Here is a 25,039-nt window from a genome sequence, read left to right as displayed (position 1 = left end):
CATCGGGCCCATGCCTAGAGAGCCATTGGAATGTGTCAAGCTACTTGTTAAGGTCAGTACTCTTTCTTGTATGGAGCTTTGTTAAAGTTCTGTAGGCAGCACAGCTTATTTTCTTTGTGTATATAACATATCAAGCACAAATAAATGATCAAATAATTATTCATTTGGACAGGCTGGTGCTGATCTGAACTTTATTGACTTTGATGGTGGTAGTTACATGATGTTGGCAGTGAAGTTTGACTTACCTGGCATCATGAAGTTCTTACTAGATGCTGATGCTAACCCCAATATTCCTGATGAAGTGAGATTTACTTGTTTTATTTTTCTGCTATTGTTACTTGTCATCATCTACTTTTCATGCACATGTTGTAAGTTAGCAGAACATTATTGTTCCATTTTTTCTCTACGAGGTCATGTTGGGCTGTAGACTCTTGACACTTTACAGATTAGGATAATCTTCTTACCCACACTTAGTCTGACGCCAGGAATAGGCTTGCATGAGAAAAAAAACACTACTTCCCTGGGCTACAAAAAGAAGGGATACACATTTTTCGAGATTTAACTTTGACCATCAATTAGAGAAATAATACACAAGTCATGCAACTTAAAAATTATACCATTGGAAAATTCTTTATATAGTACAAATTTCATGGTATAATATTTGTGACACATAACCCACATTTTATTAGTTAAGGTCAAGGCTTAAGGCATTTGTGACGACTATATATGCAGTATGAAATGCAGCAAACAGAAGAGAAAATGCTGCTTCTGTGCATAACCGAAGTCCGTTTTTCAGTTGCGAAGAAGAAAAATGCATGAGCCAAACCTATGTGGGATTTTAAACTGGAATAGTTAGGTTGTATTTATACATATGACATTTACTCCAGTCAATTCCTGATGACACATGGTCAGGGGAATTCAGTAACTTATTTCACTTCTTATTCTGTGAGGGCACCTTCTTGCATCTTGGTTTTGGTATTATACGTACTGTAAATATTAAAAACATAAGCAAATGGATGTAAAAATAGAGAACTTATGTTAGAGAAAAGTTGCCAGTTATTATACCATAGGCTATCAATTAATTGGAGATGCTGAGCTTATTTCAATATTCCTCAATCTCTTCAATCCATCTCACATTGTCACTTAGTCATGCTTGATATCGTCGATTCACTCCATGTAAAAGTGGATCTTCAAAAAGCCATCTGAATAATTTCACTCTCAGATCAACATGATAGATTATGGTGTTTCCCTACTTGAGCTTTTGGTCACAATCAGAAGTCAGAACGTAATAACTATCTCTCAATAGATCTGCAGATGCTCTATGTCCTGCTTTACGTCCTAACCGAACAGAAATATAAAGACTCCCGTCGAAACAAAATATCTATTATAAAGGATGCAAGTATGACGAAAATACGCGTCTCTGTTTACTTTCCTTGTATCATCAGAATTTATGGTATAAAAGTTTTTGTACCCCATGTCATATATAGCGTGATGTAGGGTGTACAAACTATAAGATCGATGTAGTTATGTATGGTCATTTTTCTCACCCATGCTTTTACAAAGATTACAGAAATCTAAAAAAAATTATGCAAAGAACATTAGTACTGATGCTTTACTTCTAGTTATTTATGATAAAAGTATAGCTTTTTAAATAAATGACATTTGCATTCAATTGATATATCGAGGTGATACAAGTGCACTGAGCCAATGCCCAGCCTCTGCATAGCATGATGCACACAGGACACAGCCAACACGTCCAGCACAAAAAGGACAGACCAGTGTTAGAAGCTCCTACAACCAGGTGGGGTCTGGAGAAGGATTATACAAGGCAAGCCTTAGCCCTGCACATTATAGTGCAGATCATTATAGTGCAGATAGGCCGCGTCGAACCCAGGACCTCTTGGCACAAATGAGGAGTATTTCACCACTGCGCCAGGCCTGTCCTTCCAACACGTCCAACACAACTAAAAAAAAATAGGATATAAGATAAAAAATATAGCTATATCAGTGAATGTAAATCGCAAACCTGAAATCATGGAAGCATTTGGCACTGAAATCCATCACTACCTAGAGGTTTCTGCTTGCACATCCCAATGCCTCGATGATTTGGTGTGGGATAATGCATCAGAAGCATAGAAGAGGATCGGACCATGTGTCCCACCAAGGACCCCTTCGCCTGAACTTTGACTCTGCGGCCAAGAGGCAATGGAGGCCGACACCAGTGCAGGAGGATTACATGTGGATTCCACGTAACCTTGCTCTGACAGGGCAGCGCGGTGGTGTAGAGAGGGAGGGAGGGAGACAGAGAGCTCTGTTTATAGTAGTAGAGATGATGTCGAAACATTGTAAAATTTGAATCTTCTGTGTTGTAAATTGCAGAGTATGTCATATATATATATATATGACAGCGCGGTGGTGTAGAGAGGGAGGGAGACAAGGAGATGTGTTTATAGTAGTAGAGATGATGTAGAAACATTGTAAAATTTGAATCTTCTGTGTCGTAAATTGCAGAGTATGTCATGTATATGTTTCTTGTCTACTGAACTAGGAATTGAAAAAAAAAATCCAGCTTCTTCATAATCTGGTCAAAGAAACATAAAATGTTACTTCTGCAAAGATTTCTTTTGCCCCTTCCATGTATATTTTGGTGTTCGTATCATCTTCATATTATTCTGTTTTGAGAAGTCTATGCAATACAACATATTAGTTGAAGCTTTCAGGTATTAATGTTAGTGTACTTGACGTAACCCTTGTCTTACAAATTTTGTAAGGAAGGATGAACGAGACTGTTCTATCATTTGTCCTTGCATAGTGATTCACTTGAAGTCCGTTCAGCCATTTCGTTGAGATCTTAGGCTGTGATTCCTAACTATTAATGTGGTAACCTTTCAATTACATGTTGTATTTATATTTAGTATTTACTCTTGCAGTGTGGTAGCACACCAATTGAAGTTGCCGCCTCTAAAGGCAGTAGGGATATGGTTGAAATGCTATTCCCTTTAACTTCTCCTATTTCAACGCTGCCGGGTTGGAGTATTTATGGAATCATTTCTCATGTGAAACTCTTTGGTTTGAAGCCGAGGGTATGTGTTTTATTCTGTGCTCACTTGCAGCTCCATATGTTATTTATCATCACCCTGTAGTTATGTTCTTAATTTAGCAGTTCTGCCCATCATTTAGAGTAGAAATAGTTTTAAGTCATGATTATTGTTAATTCCATGCACAAATTTTACTTTTCCTGCATTGCATCACTATTAGCAAACTTCTAGTCTTTGGATGTGACCATATGGTGAACTATTAATGTGCGAGACTTAATAAAGTTATCTTGGGTGATATTGTATATACGTTAATTAGGATACATCCTGATCCCCGGAGAAACCGTACAACCATGCATAGTTTTAAATAGAGGGCTATGCCTCTTAGTGGAGGTCCTCTCGAAATGCTGTAGCGCTATTTAAAACTTTACTTCATGTGTTAGGACCAAAATCTCTTAACACATGACATTTCTAAACGCTATAGCGGCGTTATAGCACACTATTTAAAACAGTGAGTACAACACTTTTTCTAGTCTTATACATTAATTAGGTGACATAAGCTGAGACTTACAAATTTGTACATTTTTCATGTTTTACATTACAGGATATTTCTACATATTTATCCTAACAGCAATCTTCTGTGATCAGGATAAACAAATGTGCACAAAGAGAAAAACTGAAGTGAAACGGAAAGCTTCTGAGGCTTTTAAGAGAGGGGGCTATTTTATGGCATCAGAGATGTATAGTTGTGTAAGTCAGTGAACTCAGTCCACACTATATTTTTGTTCACACCAAAATAGGGTGCGTGTACTGCCCACCTCTTTCTGGTAAAAACATGTGCTGTTAGATACTCAGTTCCACAGTACAAGGCGTACACAGTGTTAGCCAGCCGTCCTGTCCTCTTAGTAATTACCAGATAGTTGGACAGATTGTGTTGGAAGGGCTGAGGTAACACAGTACTGTTATACAGAAGTTCCTATTTTGAAATGTATCTGTCCAATACATTGCTGGTTTCATATGTACGGAGATCAGAATAACACTATCTGCGCCATCGGGCCTATATATTGTTTTGTAGTACTCTTTTTTTAGGTATTGCTAAGAGCTGCATGTGATTGATGTGTTGTAGACAAGGGCATTCGACCCTACTCCGGATGAGAATGCAACCATATTGGCAAATATGAGTCTCTGTGCGTTACGTGTTGGAAATGGAAAAGCTGCTCTCTCTGAAGCTACCTTGTGTAGAATGGCGCGACCTCTTTGGCCAAGCCTGTTACCGACAAGGGGCAGCTCTTATGTTATTGAAGGTAAAAAGAACACAGTAGTTTTCTTCAAGCATCCGTGATCATGATCGTATAACTGATCTTCTTATGGCGTGTACTTGTAGAAGTACGAGAGAGCATGTGAGGCGTTTGCGGATGGCTTGAAGCTTGACCCTACAAATGGTGATCTTGCAAATGCTTTAAGGTAACTTGTCCATGTTTTTGTGGTGTGTAGGGTTACGTGCAATCCCCTGCTTAGTAAGTTAAGTAAAAGAATAAATGATATCCTGATAGACAATTGTATGCATGGAAGATGGTCTCTGTCTCTAGAAGAATATTACGTGGATTCAGTCGTCAAGTCGTTTTAGTTTATTTTTTCTTGAGCTGAAGCGCTTTACTAATCGCGGAAAGAACACCTAGTGTTGATCTGTTTATTATCATGATATCCTGGCAATTCTCATGTTTAAAATATTTTGGTCGCAGTGAAGCCCAAGAAGCAGCAAAGAATGCTCGTCGCCGTGAAAAGTGACCGACGTGTGAAGTCTTACGTGCAGAATCGGAGGCTTTGTTTTGTTGCTGAGCACCTTTAGTCTAGCCTGAAAACTTGTGGTCATCATATCATGTGGTTCTTAAGAGTGTCAAGACTTCCGTCGCACCCATCGTTTGTAAATATGCACGACTGGATGAACTCGGTAGCTTGATTCCAGTTCAAGTGTCGACAAGCTTTATTGTCACAGAACGTTAAGCTTATTATATCTTTTGGTTGAAGTTGCGGAATTCAGTACTGAGGTTTCCTTTTGCATTGTGACTGGCAGCCATTCTGAGGTTGGTCTAGTCCCTTGCAGACAGGTATTGACCCTTGGGGGGTCCAATGGCACGAACCTGGTGTAACTCGTTCACTTTCCTTTTGCTTTTGCGGGAAATGGTAAATGATGAGTTTTGGACTCGAACCTGGTGTATTGGGCAAAAGATCCAGGGAAATGGTTACTGTTTAGGAAATGTAGGGTATGTAGGCGTTTGCTCAGGGACGTGGCCTCCTTCCTGGAGCACCTCTGCGCCGCCAGTTTGGTCCTGGTCCTCACCTACCTACCTCGCGCTCTTCTTCGTGTACCTCGTGTGCGAAGCAGGGATCGTCCGGTGCCTCGTGAAGAACGCCTGCAAGATGTCCGGGGCGGCGTGCTCCGGCTGCTGCCGCGCTATGCGGGGCGCGTCGTGCTTCTGCTGGCGCAAGCTGCGAGACACCCAGCGTAGGATGCCCATTTGGAAAAAAAAAATCCAGTTAAATACTCCTTCCGTGTCAAAATAAGTGTCGCAAATTTGGTATTAAGTTAGTATAAATTTTATATTAAAGCGACGACATTTATCTTGAAAGGGAGGAAGTATTTATTAGGTGCCCTACTTCATGTGGAAAATTTTCTAGGGAAGATTTGCAATCCTTGCTAGACAAGATCCTGAAAAGGATTGCGGGTTGGAGGTGTAAACTCCTTTCCTGTAAAGGGAGGCTGATCCTCATTAAAACTTGTTTGGCTACCATTCCTATTTACTTTTTTTAATCTTTCTTTAAATTCCGAAAAACACGAGGATTCAAAGCTTTCAAAAGGGATATTTTAGATGAATTTCCACTCAGTGGGTAATTATTGCCTCAAATGTACAACCGCAGGGTAAAAAATGGAATTCACTCATAAAATTGTAATGATCTTAATAATAAAATTTCCATGCTAGTAATAATAAAATAGCCATGTTATTAAAACTAAAATAGTCATGCTTTCAATAATAAAATCAGACATGTGAGCTAGTAGAAAACTAGTTCCACAATTGCGATGAACAAGTGATAAATTTTCCAAAGCTTCCCATGTTAGCATTACAAAAAGACCTAAAATTGCCATGTCACGACCAATCACATGCCACAAAGAAGGCAACAATACCATCCACCGTTATTGACAACACACGGACTACAAGAATGGATCTTCGAAAGCACCGTTATCAGAGAGGATACGGCGTACGAGCGCCGTCTTTGTCGGATCTAACCACTGAAGGTCATTTCTATATAAGAGCTCGACACAACTATTGAATGGCCGCATCAGCATATCTCTGACGTGGAAGAACTCCTTTTCATGCCCTTCTTTGCCACACACAAATTCCGCCTTGCTTGGATGCAAAATATTGGATTCGTGTGGGCAAAATGCACACCCGTTGCTAAGCTGGCACATCGGCTTTTCTGTTAAGAAGAATAGAGATAGATCAAGAGAGTATTAGTGATGAAGTTGCATTATACATGTATGAGGCTGAGAGAGTTGTAAATATAAATGTAGGTAGTACCTAAGATGATGCATGTTTGAACCGCTAGTTGGCGGGAGTGTCTACTAAAATATAGTTCAGCAAAGAAGTGTTGCTTCTCGGTGCTGCCATCCCTCGGGCGAGCTGAGAAGGAGAGGTGGTACCAGAAAGTTTCCCTGAAACCGACGCAGGCAGCCTTCATCTCTGTGGTCGACTGGTCAGGATACTCAAACTCAGCGCCCTGCATCATACCATTCGGTCTCAACCATAAGTATTAAGCACGGAGGCGAATGCATATATACATGCAATACAAGGAGAATAGAATGACTGTGTGTGCATCTCATTCTCGTACCTTGTTGTTGGAGTTGTAATGTTTGATTGCACGATGTACAAGCGTACAAATACGGGCGGCGACCATCTCTCTGTCACCAATCAAATAAACCAGAGCACACCAAATAAATAAAAAAGAATGGATGGCCCTTGTAGCTGACTTAAAGTTAAATATCCTCGTAAAATCTGGATATCCAAATCAGCAAAAACGTACGTGTAAGAAAGCATGCAGTAATCGAGTAGTACTAGGAGATTACATACTCTTGTGTGTATGGGCGAAGGCCACTGTTGGATCTATCGACGTATCGTTGAATGGCAGCCAGCGCCTCCTTTGACATGGGCCGGGCGATGTGTTCTTGTGATTCCGGGAGATCGTACTCGCCGCCGCCGTGCCCGTCGGCCGTAGAGAAGAAAGATCCCATCGATCCTGGTCTGTGTGTGTTGTGTGCGTCTAGCGGCCGGACGGCGCAACTTAAATCTAAATAGCCGCCCAGATTTCTCCGTATGGTAGCCGATCGGGATTCAAGACGGAGACGGATTTCTTTTTTTTTTAGCAACAGGCGCCGCTTAGTTTTTCTTTTTCTTTTCTTTTTTAGCATCAGGCGCCGCTTAATGGACTCAGCCCACCCGGACCTCCTATGTGACGCTCCCTGCGTCCAACAGCAGCGAACCGCACAGGGCGAACGAACCCAGTCCGGCCGTTAATCTGTGTGGTATTTTCCTTCTTCGTACCCATATAAGCAAACCCTGTAGTCTCCCCTAATAATAAAGCACCTGTGGCTCTTTTGCAGAAAAGTACCTGTCTTTTCAAGTAATTAACCCGCACTTCTTTTGTAAGGCATACCGAACCTTTTTTTGCGCATATTTACAAGCAACCCCTTATAGTTTCTTGAAATCAAACCGCTCCACTCTTAATGACGCAACACGATCGAGCGAGGAGGGGGCAGAGGAGCTACCATTGCAGCTCGCGGAGCTCGGAGAAGGAATGATCGCCTCCTTGCCAGGTGATGGAGCAGCAGGACCGGTGCACAGTGGCACTCAGTTGGTCGCTAGATCTGACGTTCATCAGCCAGTTGCAACGCGACTCGCTGCGTATGGGCTCCTGGGTGAAGGTCGGCCTGCGCGCGGGAGCGCCGGCCCGCCCAGGCTCCGCACGATGGCCGCGGTCGTGTCGGCCGACACCGGCATGGACGGGATCGTCGGGAACCGCCGCCTGACCGCCTCGTGGTCGAACCCAGTCCGGCCCGTTAATCTGTGTCGTATTTTCCTTCTTCGTGCCCATATAAGCAACCCTTGTAGAATGTCTCAAACAAAAAATCGAAACAAATTTTGAGAAACGAGAACGAAAAACTGAAATACTGAACGTAAAATATGGAACTCCATTTTTCTCTACAACCAGAACGAATTTCTAATTCTGGATATATTTTTGAAACAGGAACAAAATTTGAAACGCTAAACTTTTTTGAAACCCGAACACAATTAAAATTCCAACTTTTTACTTTAAATGAGAACAATTTTGGAAATGCTAACAAATTTTCCAACTCCAAACATTTCCGATCATGATTTTATTTGGAAATTCATAATAATTCCTCACATTGCGAACAAAAATTGAAAGTTTCGAACATATTTTTAGACCGTGAACAATATTCCAAAACTTCCAAACATTTTATGATTTTTTCTTCAAAATCTAAATATTTTCTGAAATTGCGAACGGTTTTTTTAAATCTGAACAAAATTTTGGAATTTTTGAACTTTTTTACGAATTGTTAATAAAAATGTGAAAACGGGAGCAGTTTTTGAAATTGTGAACAAAATTTGGACAACACAGACATTATTTGAAAAATCACGAACAACTTATAAAATGGGGAACAATTTTGAACTTCTAAACATTTTAAGTAATCTAGACAATAATTACAAAAATAAAACATTTTTTAAAACTTGTGAACTTTTTATGAAAATCATGAACATTTTATGAAATTATGAACAAAATTAAAAAAAAACATGAACATTTTTGAACATCTGAGCCATTTTTTAAACCGAAAACAAAAGAAGGAAAAGGTAAACATTTTCCCAAATAGGAAAGCAGTTTCTGGAAATCACGAACATTTCCTAAATTTCTAAACAAAGAACATTTCTTGAAAATGTGAAGAAAATATCTAAAATGCAAATATTATTTAAAAAATCACGAACATTTTTTTGAATTTGTGAACAAAATATGAAAAATGGGGAAAAAAGTTTCAACTTCTCAACATTTTTACAAACCCAGACAAAATTTAGAAAATGAAACATTTTTCCAAACGTGCGAATGTTTTATGAAAATCACAAACATTTTATGAGATTATGATGAAAAGTAAAAAAAAACATGAACATTTTACAAACATCTGAGCAATTTATGTAATCGAGAAAAAAATTGGAAAAGGAAAATATTTTATCTAATAGGCAAACAATTTGATAAAATGTCGAACATTTTTAAATTTGTAAACAAAAACTGAAAAACAAGCAAAAAGGTAGAAAATGAAGAAAATATTAATTTGAAAAAGTAGTAAAAACAGGAAAAAAGTAAAGGAAAAAAGAAAAAAAAAATAATTGAACACAACAAATACTAAATAAAACTGCTAAACCGTATAAAGTCAAAGAAATGGCTCAGGGAAACCTTTTGGTAGGTTTCCAAAACAGGCTGCCTCACTATGGGATGTATTTGATGCATCGGGATAATTGGTGAAACCAGTGCACTGGACCACCATTACACATTTTAAGATGTTTGAAAAATTCCGAGAAACAATTATTGCATCTACAAAATACCATCACATGTTGTCATAAAAAATTAAATCAAAATTCAAAACATTGCTGAAGATATAAAAATGACAAATTCGGCATCAATGTGCTAATGTGCCAAATCTGAAGCCCAACTTGAGTTATGTACTATTCGGTTATCGAATTTATTATTTTTGTGTCTGAAGCGATGTCTTGAATATTGATTTGAAATTTTGTGATAGTATACATTGATGTTCTGTCAATGCACTAAACTTTTGTTAAATTTTTTCGAATATTTTAAAATGTGTAATGGTGGTGTCGTGCACCGGTATCACCAATTGCCCATGTGCAGCGGATACACTCCCTGCATCACGATGGGGGAGTGGGCTGGCCCAATTATCAAGCTCGGGGAGATTGCTTGTGCGAAGTTGAGGGAATTTAACGCAAAGAGCGTCAAATCGAAAATTCCCCTCACGCCATCCACATCGATTTCCACTAATAAGAAAAGCAGGTATTCTTGACCCGTCAATTTATTTTGCATAAAACCCATAAGTTTCGAGTGATCAACCCGCAATACATATTAATTTATTTTTCAAAAATCCATATCTTTTTAACCCTAAACTCCAAATTTAACATGCCATCTATGTAATTTGATAAGAAAAATACAAAGAATCTGAATATGATATTATTTGACTCGTTAACCATTTAAAAATACTATTTATGATGAAACCTTAATCAACAGTGCGTGATCAGTCTTTCTTTCCTTCATACCGATGCCGATCTGAACCAAAATTGAAACCGAGAACAAAAGATGGAAAAGGTAAACATTTTTACAAATACGAATTTTTTTTGAAAATCACGAACAATTTTAAAAAGTTGTAAACGAAGAACATTTTTTGAAAATGTCAACAAAATTTTGACAATGCAAATATTATTGAAAATTACGAACATTTTTGGAATTTGTGAACAAAATTTGAAAAACGAAGAAAAAAATTCAACTTCTCAACATATTTTAAAACCCAGACGAAATGTACAAAAAATATTTTTCCAAAGGTGCGAAGTTTTATGAAAATCGTGAACATTTTTTGAAACTATGATCAAAATGGAAAAAACATGAACATTTTTTAAACTTTTGAGCAATTTTGGAAATCGAGAACAAAAGTTGCAAAAGGCAAATATTTTCTCTAATTGTCAAACAATTTGACAAAATAACTAAAAAGGTTAAATTTGTAAAAAAACAGACAAAAAAGTTTAAAAATTGAAAAAAATGAAAATCAAGAAAATGTTGACTTGAAAAAGAAACAAAAACATAAAAAAAGAAATGAAAAAACAAACCAAAAAATAAATGAAACAGAAAAACAAAAAAGTAAATTAAAAAAATCAAAATAAACAACTAAACCATATAAAACAAAAAACAGTTCAGGAAAACCTTTTGAAAGTTTCCCAAAACTGGCTGCCTCACTATGGGGGAGTGGGCTGGCCCAATTCTCGCGCTCGGGGAGATTGGTTGTACAAAGTTGATGGAAGGAGCGCAAATAGGAAATTACCCTCATGCCATGCACTAATCTATTCGTATTAATAAAAAAACTTGTATTCTTGATCCATCAATCTATTTTGTATAAACCCCCTAAAGTTTCGGGTGATCAACCTGCAACACATACTATTTGATTTTTTAAAAACCATGTCTCTTTAACCCTAACTTCAAATTTAACATGTTATATATGTAATTTAATTAGAAAAATATGTGAAATCTAAATATAATATTATATAACCCATTAATCATTTAAAAAATCTATTTACAATGAAACCTTAATGAATAGCACATGATCAGTCTTTCCTTCATACTGGTGCCGATCCGAATTAAAAATAAACACTTCGGCAAAATCAGGATTGAAAACAAAAATAATATCTATAACCACGCATGCCCGCCTCGTCAAAAACTCAATGAAAAATAGATTTATCATCCCATGCCGAGAGGGAGACATCTTAAGATTATCAACATTCAAACGTGTTGCGGTGGTGTGAACACTCAGGCCAGCTTCGACGGGAGTGGGACGAAGGATAAATAGAAACAGATATGAGATGCCATGTGCGGAAATAAAGGAGATGGACCTATGGGCTCATGGTTATTAGATTAGTGAGTGTTTTTTCACCCGTTACAAAGCACGAGCTCATTTGCTAGCAAAAGAAAAAAGAAAAGACACACCCCGTGTATTCATCTGATTGATCTGATTGCTACACACATAGCCTGCACCCAGATTCGCCTTCAAATAGGATCCCTGATCGATTCCGTGTTGATATTGGCCTCTCTCTCTCTCCCTCTTTCTTTCGACCTACATTGTTTTTGAAAAGGGATGCTTTATTACTTAAATGGTTTTAGTATTACACCGCATAATTAAGATGCACATAGTCAAACAAACTTCACTCTATCTATCTATGTATCTATCTATGAGAGAAGATCCCATCGGTTGGGCTATCAATCTCGAGAACGCGGCCGACGACGGAGACGAGAGTAAGGTGCTGACTAAAATAGATAATTTTTTGATTAAATTAATCCATGAGTAAATCACTTGCATGAATTAATAGACACAAGAGACATGCTCATATTTGATCACACAAGCACATACTATGCTAATAGGAGATACATCTACGTGTAACACTAGTAGTGCTAAAACGGAAACAAACATAAACGGGATAAACATGCTATACCCTCCAATAGGCTAGTTGGTCGTAGCCGCGGTACTGACGGCGACAGACTCCTATGCCACCCTTCTTGTCAACTTCGAGCTTCTTAGTAGCGAGATGATCGGTTTTGGATGGCTGACACATGACAACGAAGGTGACGAGGATGTAGTGGAAGGACATGAACGAAGGCGAGCAATCGCGTAGGGTTGCTCCCCAAAAACATTGTAGTGGAAGGGCATGGAATTCAGTACTGAGGTTTCTCGTTGAACTTGCATTGTGACTAGCAGCCATTTCTCGTTGAACTCTGGTCCCTGAGGACTGGGATTGGCCCTCGATCCGTGGTTGCAATGGCATCAAGGGTGTGGTGGTTCTTGCCAGATCGAAATAAGCATGAGAAAACACTTCATTTTAAAAGGTTTTATTACTTTATACGTAAAGGCGAGTGAATTGGGCAAAAGATCCCACCAACTGTTTACTGTCTACACTTTCCGTTTTAAAATAAGTATCTTAACTTTGTACTGGTTTTAGTATAAAATTGTAATAAGCTTAAGTAACTCAATTTTATGCTAATTTTAATATAAAATTATATTAAGCTTGATACACTTATTTTAGAGGAATTAAGAAAAAAACAAGATCAACCCAGGCTAGACTAGTCTGCTGCCATTTTTTATAGAAAAAAACTCCGTAAGCATCGAGTGTTAGAACCGAGGCTCGAACACCGGCGGACTGACTGCAAACTCCAGCGCCAAGCCAACTGAGCTAAGCTCGATTCTCAAAACGAGACCAACCCGGACTAGACTAGCTTGCTCACATTTTTTTATAGAAGAAAATTCCGTTAACATCGAATGTTAGAGCTAAGGCTTGAACACCGACGGACTAACTACAAACTCCAGTGCCAAGCCAACTGAGCTAAGCTTGATTTTCATAGAAGGAATTTAGAATGGAAGGAGGACTATTTTTTTGTGTCGACCTGAGGACGCGACACGCATGTTGCCAAAAGCAACTGCCGACGGTTGTGTACAAAATGGATAAACGATCCAAGAAAGCGCCATCGATCAACCGCAGAGAGATACCCAAAAAGAAAAACACGCAGAGAGGGAGTTACTTGACGAGAGATGGGCTCCGTGGTGGGCACGGCGGCGAGCGGCGTGGGCGCGCTGGTCGGCGACGCCGTGGCCGCGCCCTTCAGGGCCCTCCTCGGGGCGTCCTGCGAGGGCGTCTGCTCCGGGACGTGGGACATGGCCTGCTTCCTGGAGCACCTCTGCGTCGCCAGCCTCGCCAGGCTCTTCATGGTCATCGTCCTCACCTACGTCGTGCTCTTCTTCGCCTACCTCGTGTGCAAGGCAGGGATCGTCCGGTGCGTGGCCAAGAACGCCTGCAAGGTCGCCGGGGCGGCGTGCTCCGGCTGCTGCCGCGTGATGCGGGGCGCGTCGTGCTTCTGCTGGCGCAGGCTGCGGGACACCAGGCGCGTCTACCACGGCCGTCGCGGCCGCGGCCGGCGGTGGCCTCCGGACGTGGAGAGCGGGGCAGGAGAGTGGGGGTACGACGAGGAGAGCGACGGCGGTGGTGATCGCGGCCATGGTACGATGGGCGTGGGCGGTGCGAGGTGGGGCAGGGCGAGAGATGGGTCGTCGTCGTCGTCGGTGAGGGAGAGGAGGAAGGACAGGCTGCGCCGGTCGCTGCGCCTCCGGAGACTCACCTCCAACAAGGAGCAGTACGCCACGGCGAGGAGCCATGGGGGCGGAAGGCACCACCGCGGCAGGGGCGGGGTGCCGTCCACGTCGCTCCGTGCTGATGCCGGGAGCAAGTTTAAGCGTGTCCGTGCATAAAATAATAAAAGCTTGACATGGCCAGCAAACTTTATCTTTGATTAAGGTTCCTCGAAAGAAATTGTGGAAAATAGTGGGAGGAGAAATGTGTTTGATGTGATGCTAGACCTGTAAAGTAAGTTCGTCGCAGAAAAGTTAGAACAATAAAGGTCAGGATAAGAGTTTTTTTATCAAGCACGTGAGGTTTTAATCAGTATCTTGCGTAGTTTTAAATAGCTCGCTATAGCCTCGTTATAGCCTTTTCAGCAGGGTGCCGTTAAATGGTATCATGTATAAATTCGTTATAGCTGATTTAAAGGCTCGTCGCTATTTGCCGTAGCCCGTTATTTAAAACACTATCTTCTTCGCATATTGATCGGTGGGTAGCATCTATCCGTGCTCCATGCATGCTTGGCGAAAAAGGCATTAACAGATCGCCATGGTCATCAAGAGGCAGCCCATATCTCTGCGTGGTCATCAAGACATCAAGTGCATCACCCTTTGCCATCAAATTGGTGGATTGTCCTCTCACCTTATGCCCTTAATTATACCACCGCCATGACCGTCAAGAGGCCGTTCATGTCTCGGCATGGATATGCCTTCTTGTCACTTTACACTGGCACAAGTCACAATGTAGCATCCACCATATCATCAAAGTCGTCGCCCTCGTGCTAGATGCCGATGGGAAATAGGCCGGCCCGACGCTGCCGCTGGCGCCATGAACCCCTTCACCGTTTTGTAATAAGGTATATGCTCGTATGACCAAATACTGATGCAATTTATTTATTTATTTATTTGAGCTGAACTTTGAAGCAATTTATTACTACAAGGCAAAATCGGTTTCCTTTTGTAATATCTTCCAACGGTTTCGTATCTCCTTTGTTTAATTCAAATGAATTGTGTATGAAGTCGGCCAATATTTATTTATTTAAATGTTGACAGAATAGCCTCCAAACTCATTGATTATTAAAAAGTACTCCCACCGTCCCAAAATAAGTGACGCAAATTTTATATTAAATTAGTATAAATTTTATATTAAAACAACGACATTTTTTTTGAGACGGAGAGAGTATTACAGTACCACCTTCAAAAGATGAATGTACCGCATAAAGGCAAATGCCAAGAAAGAGGAAATGAAAAGGCTACTTAGTTTATTGAGAAAAACTGAAAACATATACTACGCCTAGCAAGCTTAAGCCTAAAACACCACAACACATACAAAGCGCCGAGAAGCCAACATCCCCACAACACATCCGATTGGGCGCCTACGATGACATATCCATGAACATTGATGGCATCGGAGAGGAATGATACATCGTGTGCCGCCAATTTTCATGTGGCATGTCTGCATTTGGATTGTAATCACGTGATGTTGACTGGGCGCATTTCACTTGTGCAATTGCCAAGACCGAGTTGATCATATTAGAGCATCTTCAGCCACGACTTGCAAATTTGGACCCTCAAACGCCTGTGGACGCGTACGATGAGTGTCCAGGCATGTCCTCTATTTGTCCATCCTGTAACCACTCTTATTTTCTTTCTCATATGTCCGATCACTTACACATGATTAGTGAAGAGAAAGAAAAAGAATGAATAAAGAAAAGAAAAAAGATGGTCCGGGATCAGGTCGCGTCTTATGTGACGAACTGACCGGACGCGCCCGCATATCCAAAATGAGGGATCCAGACATATAAGGAGTCATTTGCCGAACGCGACGAGTCATTTGAAGTGTCCGGCTATAGATGCTCTTAGTTACCTTGCCAAAAGCAACAAGTTGGCAAGAGGATTTGCCTGATGTTGAGAAAACATTAAGCAAGGCAAGTATTTTTCGGAAGATGGGAACCTAACGTTTAACACTATGTTGATCAAACAGTAATATATACAGTACATTAGTATTGGAACTACCAGGAAGGGCATTGTTTTTCAAACAACTTCAATATCTCGGGCAAATACTAAAGAAAGTGAAATAACCCAATTTGCCAGAAAAAACAAATTGATGAACGTTACAACCACAAAATTTGGTCTCCACAAACATGACGGGTAAATTTAGGAGAAGTGTGCAATAAAACTTGCAGAAAGATCAACAAATTATTCGCTTGATCTACGGAGCCTATCATGCAAAACGATAGCAATCTACACAACAGGCAACAGAAAATGAACAGAGGGCTATAGCATAAGCTTCTTGTGTGCTTTCACTCCTGGTCCAGGTCAAAGGCAACAATTTCTTCTGTGACATCCACCAACTCCTCCGCCTCAATCTCCTTGTACTCCGCCTCTTCCTCCTTGTCGCTCTCCTCCCCGCCTCTCAGCTCCATCCTGTATGATCGCTCCTCCTCGTGCAGCTGCTTCCACTTGGCCACCCATGCTAACCACTCCTCCTGAAGCTGTGTGCGCCTCTTGCGCTCCTGCTCGCCCACCTGGTTGGACACGTCCTGATCCTCCTGTTCGTACTTCTTGCTGTACCGCTTGAGGTTCTTTGAGATGTCCTCCTCCTTCTCAGGAGTAAGTAGTGATGGTGGCCTTGGGCGCCATTGGAACTGTATGTATGCAGCAAAGGGCAAAGCATTACTACAGCAAATGCATGGAGATTCAAAGAACAAAGGATGGACCGAAGCTCTACCTGATAGAAGTGATCCTTTGAAATCTTGTAAATTAGCTTCCCATTGAAGGACCAAATTTGAAAACCATTTTCCATCTCATGAACCGAGGTAACTGCAGTTGCGAGGAATCTGAACAAGCAAGTTTCAGAACCATCTTAGTTCATCAGTGGTGAATGGAACACATTTTATTTTCGTTCGACTAAATTACAAGGAAATCAGTCCATGTAAAATGAAACACACTATTGCTTTTTGTTACTACTTTCAACCAGTAAGTACATACAATTAAACAAAAATTCCATCTACTTCAGCTGAGCCTATATGTTTCGTAGTGTTCACGGTATTTATAATAATTCCTATAACCAATTCAGTAGATGTTTATGATTGCTTTAACACTTGATTTTGTAAACTTCACCAGATGGTTACATCAGAAAAATTCGCATTAAGTGATAAGCTCACCTTCCAGTAGGGTCCCACATGATGTCAGTTGCCATAAAATGTTCTCCTGTCGCCATGGTCTCAAGATCATCAACGTTGAAGAACTCCAGCTGGCCATTGAAGCCCTTCAGCCCTGCCAGAACAATGAAACGCCCAGCAGGAGACCAGAACAATGCATTGGCCTGCTTGCCCTTGAGTGTGGTGAGCTTGGACACACGACTAACGTTATTGTTGACTGCGCGCATGGTGTAGAAACTGATATCAGGCTTGGGCCCATCACCGTGAATAACAGCAAAGCGGTGGCCTTTGGGCTCCCATGCAAAGGCAATAATCTTGTCATTCTTGTTGTCCAATTCAAAGACCTCAATTGGGATGTCTCGTTCCTTGATTCTGAACAGCTCAAACCCAGTGTAAATGCTCTTCTTTGTTTTTGTGTACCTGTCTACCTGGACAGCCAGATATTCTCCATTGTTCTGCCAGTACATTTTGCAGTCGCTAACACTGAAAAGGTTTTTCTGCCGAATCTCCTCTTTGCCCGGAATTTGCACAAGACTCACCTTTCAACACAAAGCGCATATTTTATTATTCGCTGCTAACTGAATGAACATCTTAAAGGAGGTAACAGTAGCAATTTGTACTTACCCTGGCAGGCTGATTTCCACCACCCAATTCAGGCACAAAGAGTGATATGATAGGATCAGTGGGAGACCAACTGAAGTCAACCACATTTTCTACCTTCAGGGACTTCTTCTCGATAAGAGAGAACGTCTCAGTCTCATAGACAGATATAACATTCTTTCCAAGTCTAGCAAAATACTTATCATCTCTTCCACCACCCCACCTTAAGAAACACATAAAAACCATATTAAGCATCAATTCAGGGCCAACCTAATAAGTTGTGCATTCACTTCAGAGTACAAAACTAGTGTTTTCACCTGAAGATAGGCCATGAAACACCAGAGACACCCATATTTCCACCAGTAGTGAAATCATCAGCACTTCCCTTGAAGTCCCGCATCACTTTTCCAGTGCGTACATCGAAGATATTTAGTAGGACCCTCTACAAGCATAACAATGCAAGTCAGATAAGAGACAAGACATGACAGAAAATAAGTCTTGTCACATTCACTTACATGTGTGTCCCTAGGGTTGCTGGGCTCCTGGCTGCTGTAAGTGATCAAATATTTCTCACCGGGAGAGAAATCAATGAGTTTCACCTGTCACAGGTAGCTGTCAGCTAAAAGAACATTGTGTATTGCATAGATTTACTGTTGGCAGAAACCAGTACCTGTGGATGAGCAAAGCGCATTAGACGAACAAACTTATCATCACCACCCCACACCTGAGCGCCCTGCCTATGCACGGTAGCCAAGTGTGTTCCAAGAGGGGACCATTGGATATAACTATCTGTCCAGTACTGGCAAAGAAGGAAGGATACGAAAGTTAGTTCTCCTTGTAGAATAGGCATCCATGAACTTTATTTCCCATTTTGTAATAAACTAGAAGCAAAAGCTAAGTCCACAAAAAGTTAAGTACCTGCTTTTGGTACACAAGCTCAGGCATTGCCCGTCTGGCGTCGTTCCAGTAAACTTCAGTGAACGTCCCAGCACGGATCACAAACTGATCTCTGGCCTTATCATCAGTTAGCCACTTCAGAAGATTTTCCTGCAACACACACACACACATAGCTTAAAGTTACATGAAACCTGTCATAACGTAAAGAAACAACATTGTATGTGCATGGGAGGGTAGAATACATACTCCAGGAGTGTATGGCTTGATTTCAGCCGGCGCCCATTCATCAGGAACTTTCATGTACTTCTCAAAGTCATCAAACATATTAACAGCAAATATGTGAGATTTGTCCAGTTTGTAGCCATTTGTTTTTTCCCTGGCAAGCTCAGCTTCCTGGCACATTGTCAAACAATCATCTTTGAGGGACATGAATAATTTGACAGTCACAGAACAAAAGACAATTTATGAAAGCAAAGTGGAGTTCAATTTGTACGGACATTTAATTAAATGTGGTCATAACTGCAAAACATAATAGCAATAAGCCAATAATCCAGTAAAACTAGAACTACAAATACTCTTCTTCGAGCAATCGTCTTTCTACAGAAAAATCTTAACAATTAAGCAATTGAACAACTCTACCAAAACAAAGATGTTTTTCTTGCATGTTTCCTCTACTGATTATCTTCTTCAGATCCATGTTAAGTTGTTAACTAGTAAAAGCATGAACCAGGGTAGATAGTGCAAATGGAATACGGATGGCCTTTTTCATAGAAGGAATGCACATGACTTGCAAAAAGGCAACAGAATTAAGGAATTGCCTCATTCCATCATGCAGATAAGTAAATAAATGTAACTGACAAGAAGCAACATACCTGCGGAGTGTTATACTCAATGAAGCAGTAGCCGTAGGTCTTCTTGGTCTCTGGGTGTGTAGGCATCCAAAGCCCACCTTCTTTGATCACACCAATTTGACTGTATATCTTGCGTACAACGTTCTCCAGCTTCTCATACTTTTCTGGGGGAACAACCGGCAGATTGTCCACCACAATAATGTTTGAAAAGCCCATCTCAAGCTCTGGAATGTCTTCATTCTGAAGTAAATCCTCATCATCGCTGCAAATAAAATCACAACACAGATGACAAAGTCAATAAATACTCCAAGCCAGGAAAACTTCTATACATAAATAATGTGATGAAGATGCCCCGGAATTAGGTACACTCCTGGTTAAGCAGGATTGGCGTGTTATAGTTATTCTTCTTAAACATGTTTGATCTTTGATGATTAGTGGCATTTAACAATGTATCAGCAGCACGACGGTAGTGCACAACAAAAGCAGTAATAGACCAATTGCATTACGAAAACAGCAACGTTTTTTTACAGCTCTGCACAACTGAATAACGCCAGCAAGCCAACCAAGACAGAAAATAATTAGACCATGCAGTGGTCTACTTGGAACATACAGAGTGCCCTAGGGTCGGTCAGTATATACTACTACTGAAATGAACACAGAGCGGTAGAGTCACGCAGAGCCAGCAAGCATTCTGTTCAAAGCTACCCACCACTAGAATCTGCGGCAAAGGAAAAAGAAACATAATTTCACAGATCCTAACGATCCTGGAGCGGGAGCTTGCATTCCGTCAGGATGAAACAAGAATGCTCTTAGGCAAATAGGACAGGAGACGGCATCAACCAACCAACGTGACGGATCTGGAAGGAAGTGCGGGTGGATACCTGAGGATGTCGAAGTCCTCGCCGGGCGGGAGGGTGATGGAGTCGACGTCGACGGAGTCGAGATCGATCCCGAGCTCCCGCGCGCGCGCGTCTATGGCTTCCATCGAGATTGCGAGCGCCATCTTCGCCTACACGCGACGGCGGAGGCGGAGGCGGAGGCGCTGGTGGTCTAGCTAGGGTTCTGGATGCGGCTGAGTGATGGGCTCTGTCAGCGACCTTAAGCGCGACGGCCGGGCCATTCGTGGGCCTAGTCTCGAGTGTGCCGCTGGGGCAAATGGGCTGACAGAGCAGGCAAACGCACCTGCTGATCCGAGCGTAAAAATTTGCTCAAAATATAAAAAAATGTAACTCTGAGCTCTGCGGATTTGGGCCCCTTCGCCTCCTCCCCTATACTACCACTGACGTTGCCGTTTCTCCACCCGTATGCGTCGCCGGCTGAGAAGTTGAGCTGAGTATTAGGATGTGTTTGGAAGCAGTTCTGATCCTATGCTAGTTATTTTCATTTAAGACATGTTAAGTATAAACATGTAAATGCAACTGCAGTTGTTTGATATCAGTGTATGTATTGACGCATGTTGAACTGAGATTGTGTTTGGTAGGTTGCATCAAACGAGACATGTTATGTCAAGACTGTGTTTGGTAGCATGTATCTGAGCTAGGTTGCATGAATATATTTTTTGACGCCAAGACAAAATTGACACAACATATCAACATTTTAGGGAACAATTCCGACAAAAATATTACCATGACGAGAAAATCAACAATTGACATAACACATATAATAACATAATTTGTAATAGTACACGAGTAGATTCATATTACATAATAACCATAAATTGTAGCAGTGTACGAGTAGATTCATATTACATCAGACATAATAACCATAACCAAAAGGGATAGTTTCAACAAGCATCAACTAACATCAATTCAAAGAAGATCAGGATTTGCTTTCAAAATACGCTTGAACGATGCTTGACGGACTTCCTCATCCATCTTCATAAAGTTCAGGCCTTTTGCTTATGTTCTGTGGGGTAATCTAAAACAGCCAAGCGCTCATTTTGATCAAACATAGTAAGGTCCATGACGGCCTTGTACAAGCCAGGGTGTGTTTCAGCATGGCCAGTGTTGTTGATAGCACTTGCAATCTCACGCATAGCATCAGTCATGTTGCTACATTGGAGTGAGTCCTCCTCAGTCAAACCAGATGACCTCTTTCTCTTTTTATTTGAAGTGGGTGAAGGGTCCTGAGTGGCACTAGCATTAGGAAGTGCAAAGTTAGACCCAAAAAGATCTTGCAATACCTCATCAGTTGTTCCTTGCCCCTCCCTGACATTGGGTTTATCCTTGTCTTCCACCAAAATAGGCGTTTCCAGTGGCTCACAGGTTCCCATTGAATAAATTCCGGTGGCATGCTTATTAGCAAAGCACAGTTCCATATAATTGTAATACTCAAGTGAGGAATTGATCAATTCGGCATCAGTTGGATGATCCTGCAGCATCTTCAGCTATTAAAGAGCAGCATTTTCAGCCATATAACAACAACATTTTGAGTTGTAAACAACATCATATTCAGCTATTAAACAACAACATTTTCAGCTATTAAATAGCAACATTTTCACCCATAAACAACAGCATTTTGAGCTGTAAACAACACTATTTTCAGCTATTAAACAGCAGCATTTTCAGCTGTAATACATACCTGGCCCAAATAGTGTTGTTCTTCTAGCAATACCATCTTCTTCTCATCATCCCAAAGAGCCCCACTTAAACCCTTCAAATAAACAATCCTTGTCCACCTATTCGTCCATTTGCGAATATGATTGTGCACTTGGGTAATAGACACGTCATAACCAACTAGTGAAGATATGCACTTTGCAACTTTCAATTTTGCAGCCTCTTTGAAACCTTTGTCAGTCTTGGCACCTCTAGCCGCCACCTCTGAAAGGCCTTTCAACATCATCGCCGACATAGGCGGAGTCCAGTTCATGACCTTGGGGGCCTTCTTCGGAACAACACCGACATTTGGGATCTCCTGCACCTCATCATCCATCTACAACAAAAAAATTCAGAAGTTAGAACAACATATTTCAGAGTTCAGCACATAACAAGCATATTTCACCTGATAAAACACACATTTCAGCATATAACAAGCATATTTCAGCACTCATTTAGGACAGTAAAACTGCACCTAAAGCGAGCTCTCTCACGCTCCCAACACTAAGGACCGTCAGATTTTGCTTTAAATCAATTCTGGTCGTCAGATGGTCGTTTCAGCAGCTGGTTGCTTTAAATCAATTATGGTCGTCAGATGGTCGTTTCAGCAGCTGGTTACCGCTACTAGGGCCGCATGTCCTAAGGGCCTGCTGCTCTGGCGATTTTTTCGAAGGTCTGTGGTTGTTTGGGCTTTGGATGGGCTGTTATGTAGCGGGCTGGATTGATCCAACGAGGCAACGGCGCGGTAGTCAACATCTCGGTCTCGTTCGCGGCGCGGCCGGTAGGCAGTCGATTGGAGGCGTGGTCGGTGGCGGCGCGTGCGGTACGCACCGCTCGCGTTCGATCTCATCCAGAGGAGGCAAAGAGCGGTCGGTGGCGGCGCGGGCGGTAGGCAGCGCTCGCGGTCGATCTGATCCAAGGAGCGGTCGTTGGCAGCGCGGCACGGGCGGTAGGCAGCGCTCGCGGTCGATCTGATCCAAGGAGCGGTCGGTGGCGGCGCGGGCGGTACGCAGCGCTCGATTGAGGCAATGGCGCGGGCGTTCGATGGGATCTAGTCCAGAGCGGTCGGTGGCGGCGCGGGCGGTACGCAACGCTCGATTGAGGCAATGGGGCGGGCGTTCGTTGGGTTCCAGTCCAGAGGAGGAAACGCGCGCGGGCCCTGGACATGGATTCCGCCGAGACAACATGCAGGCCGAGGTAATGGCAGATTACTACGCTAATTGAAACTGCTTCTTCCTCCTTCAAGCACACAATGATGGCATTTTTTCCCACTAGAAACTGCTTTGTCCTCCTTCAAACTCATAATCATGGCTTCTAAAGTTGATGTGCTGGTACTATATAATCCTCCCTCCGTATGTATGCCCACCCTACTGCAGCAGCAACATCCTCTGTCCAGGTATGCTACCTGCAAATTGCAATGTCCTCATATCATCCAACAAGAAAGAAACTAATACCCCCTCCCAACAAAATATGTGCAGGTGATGCTGTAGTAGCTGCGTGTGGACGGTTCATTTTGGCAGATTCTGCGGCTTCTTACTGTCAAGTTTTCTGCTCAGCCGTTCATTCATCTCAAATGGCTTTTGGACACGTAATTATTTTGTCTTTTGCAATCAATTTTACTATATCGCACTGTTGATTAAGTAATAGTTCCTCTGGTATTCATATCATGGTGTTGTATGGAACAGGTGAATTAGAAAAATAGTATTACAATGTGCAAAAAAAGAAATCATGCCGTTCTACAGGGACCTGAAGCCTCAACTTCATCTGCCTGTCCTAATAAACGAACAAAGTCCAGTTCTGGGGATAATTTCTTCCCTAAGTACCCAACGTGGCATGCGAACGAAAATCGTTTGGCACGTATTACACTCAGAAAACAAAAGAAATTAGTAGAATCAGGTCCATTGCGAGATGCAACTGGCAACATAAAATTGCCACTTGCTGAAGAGTATGCAGAAGCCCTTAAAGGTAATATAGTTACCAGGAAAAAATCATTTCCTCTTCATTTACATAATAGGTAGACAAAAAAATGGATTTCTTATTGTTGCCCTTTTGCCTATTCAGCTACATATCGTCGTCGGTCACGTATAGGACCACCTTGTTATACATGCCACCATTGTGGTGCGTTCTTCTGGTGGGATGAACATGTAGATAAAGGGTCCAGTTGGAAGAAGAGGCACATCATATATAACCGTTGTTGTAGTGGTGGGCGTATAAATTTACCACAATTTATAGCACCCCCTCCAGAACTTGCAAACCTTATGTGCTTCAATGGCGGTCGTGAGAGTCGTGAATTCATGAACCATATTAGGCAATATAATTGCTTATTTAATTTTACTTCTTTTGGGGCAAACATAGACAAAAAGATCAACGACGGTAATGGTCCATACGTTTTCCGAATAAGCGGTCAGGTTTACCATAGAATTGGTACATTACTACCTACTGATGGTAACCCAAAATTTGCTCAATTGTACATATATGGAACAGAAAATGAAATCGAAAATAGAATAAAAGCATTGTGCAAAGAAGATGATTTAGATGGTGAGTTAGATCGAAAAATTGCTGCAACATTGATGCATATGTTAGATGACATAAACCCGCTTGTTAAAAAATTCAGGCAAGCTAGAGACAGAATTAAAGAATTTCCTAATGAACGTTTAGCAATAAGGATTTTGGCTCCACAAAATTGTAGTGATGTTCAATATAATTTACCCACATACGACGACATTGCTGTGTTAATAGTTGGTGATTTTACAATTGACAGCTATAAACGTGATATTATTGTGCATGATAAAAACAAAGGACTTCAATATATTTCAAACTTGCACTATTTACTTATGTCCCTACAATACCCACTACTATTTCCACATGGTGATCCTGGATTCCATTTGGGTATTCA

General features: G+C 41.4%; 3 protein-coding genes across 3 annotated transcripts; 2 read left to right on the top strand and 1 right to left on the bottom strand.

The window, feature by feature from the left end:
* The first annotated feature begins 10 nt into the window (after nucleotides 1-10).
* LOC123397239 lies at nucleotides 11-5,545 on the top strand. The gene is made up of 6 exons (XM_045091867.1): nucleotides 11-52; nucleotides 173-301; nucleotides 2,931-3,083; nucleotides 3,684-3,785; nucleotides 4,420-4,499; nucleotides 5,320-5,545. Exons 1-6 carry the CDS (start codon nucleotides 11-13, stop codon nucleotides 5,543-5,545), a joined length of 732 nt encoding a protein of 243 aa, XP_044947802.1.
* Nucleotides 5,546-13,288: 7,743 nt separating this feature from the next.
* LOC123397238 lies at nucleotides 13,289-14,353 on the top strand. Its single transcript, XM_045091866.1, has one exon. It carries the CDS (start codon nucleotides 13,456-13,458, stop codon nucleotides 14,167-14,169), a length of 714 nt encoding a protein of 237 aa, XP_044947801.1. The 5' UTR covers nucleotides 13,289-13,455; the 3' UTR covers nucleotides 14,170-14,353.
* Nucleotides 14,354-16,123: 1,770 nt separating this feature from the next.
* Nucleotides 16,124-20,627, bottom strand: LOC123452734 (eukaryotic translation initiation factor 3 subunit B-like). Its single transcript, XM_045129444.1, has 11 exons — nucleotides 20,431-20,627; nucleotides 19,571-19,811; nucleotides 18,945-19,091; nucleotides 18,720-18,848; nucleotides 18,472-18,600; nucleotides 18,317-18,400; nucleotides 18,119-18,243; nucleotides 17,826-18,024; nucleotides 17,205-17,740; nucleotides 16,769-16,877; nucleotides 16,124-16,685 (listed from the first exon to the last, which is right to left on the bottom strand). Exons 1-11 carry the CDS (start codon nucleotides 20,550-20,552, stop codon nucleotides 16,341-16,343), a joined length of 2,166 nt encoding a protein of 721 aa, XP_044985379.1. The 5' UTR covers nucleotides 20,553-20,627; the 3' UTR covers nucleotides 16,124-16,340.
* Between the last annotated feature and the right edge of the window lie 4,412 nt (nucleotides 20,628-25,039).

Source organism: Hordeum vulgare, chromosome 5H (assembly GCF_904849725.1).
Source record: "Hordeum vulgare subsp. vulgare chromosome 5H, MorexV3_pseudomolecules_assembly, whole genome shotgun sequence".
Lineage (NCBI taxonomy): Eukaryota > Viridiplantae > Streptophyta > Magnoliopsida > Poales > Poaceae > Hordeum > Hordeum vulgare.
Note: the sequence above shows the minus strand (reverse complement) of the source record. Positions and strands in the feature narration are given on the sequence as shown.

What these genes read in the sequence shown, in the direction of transcription:
- LOC123397239 (XM_045091867.1), top strand. Translation starts at nt 11, where the DNA reads ATGCCTAGAGAGCCATTGGAATGTGTCAAGCTACTTGTTAAG. An exon ending in GTGTCAAGCTACTTGTTAAG is followed by an intron (nt 53 to 172) that starts GTCAGTACTCTT and finishes TCATTTGGACAG; the next exon opens with GCTGGTGCTGATCTGAACTT. An exon ending in GATCTTGCAAATGCTTTAAG is followed by an intron (nt 4,500 to 5,319) that starts GTAACTTGTCCA and finishes GCGTTTGCTCAG; the next exon opens with GGACGTGGCCTCCTTCCTGG.
- LOC123397238 (XM_045091866.1), top strand. Translation starts at nt 13,456, where the DNA reads ATGGGCTCCGTGGTGGGCACGGCGGCGAGCGGCGTGGGCGCGCTGGTC.
- LOC123452734 (XM_045129444.1), bottom strand. Translation starts at nt 20,552, where the DNA reads ATGGCGCTCGCAATCTCGATGGAAGCCATAGACGCGCGCGCGCGGGAG. An exon ending in GAGGACTTCGACATCCTCAG is followed by an intron (nt 19,812 to 20,430) that starts GTATCCACCCGC and finishes TTTTATTTGCAG; the next exon opens with CGATGATGAGGATTTACTTC. An exon ending in TTGAGTATAACACTCCGCAG is followed by an intron (nt 19,092 to 19,570) that starts GTATGTTGCTTC and finishes ACAATGTGCCAG; the next exon opens with GAAGCTGAGCTTGCCAGGGA.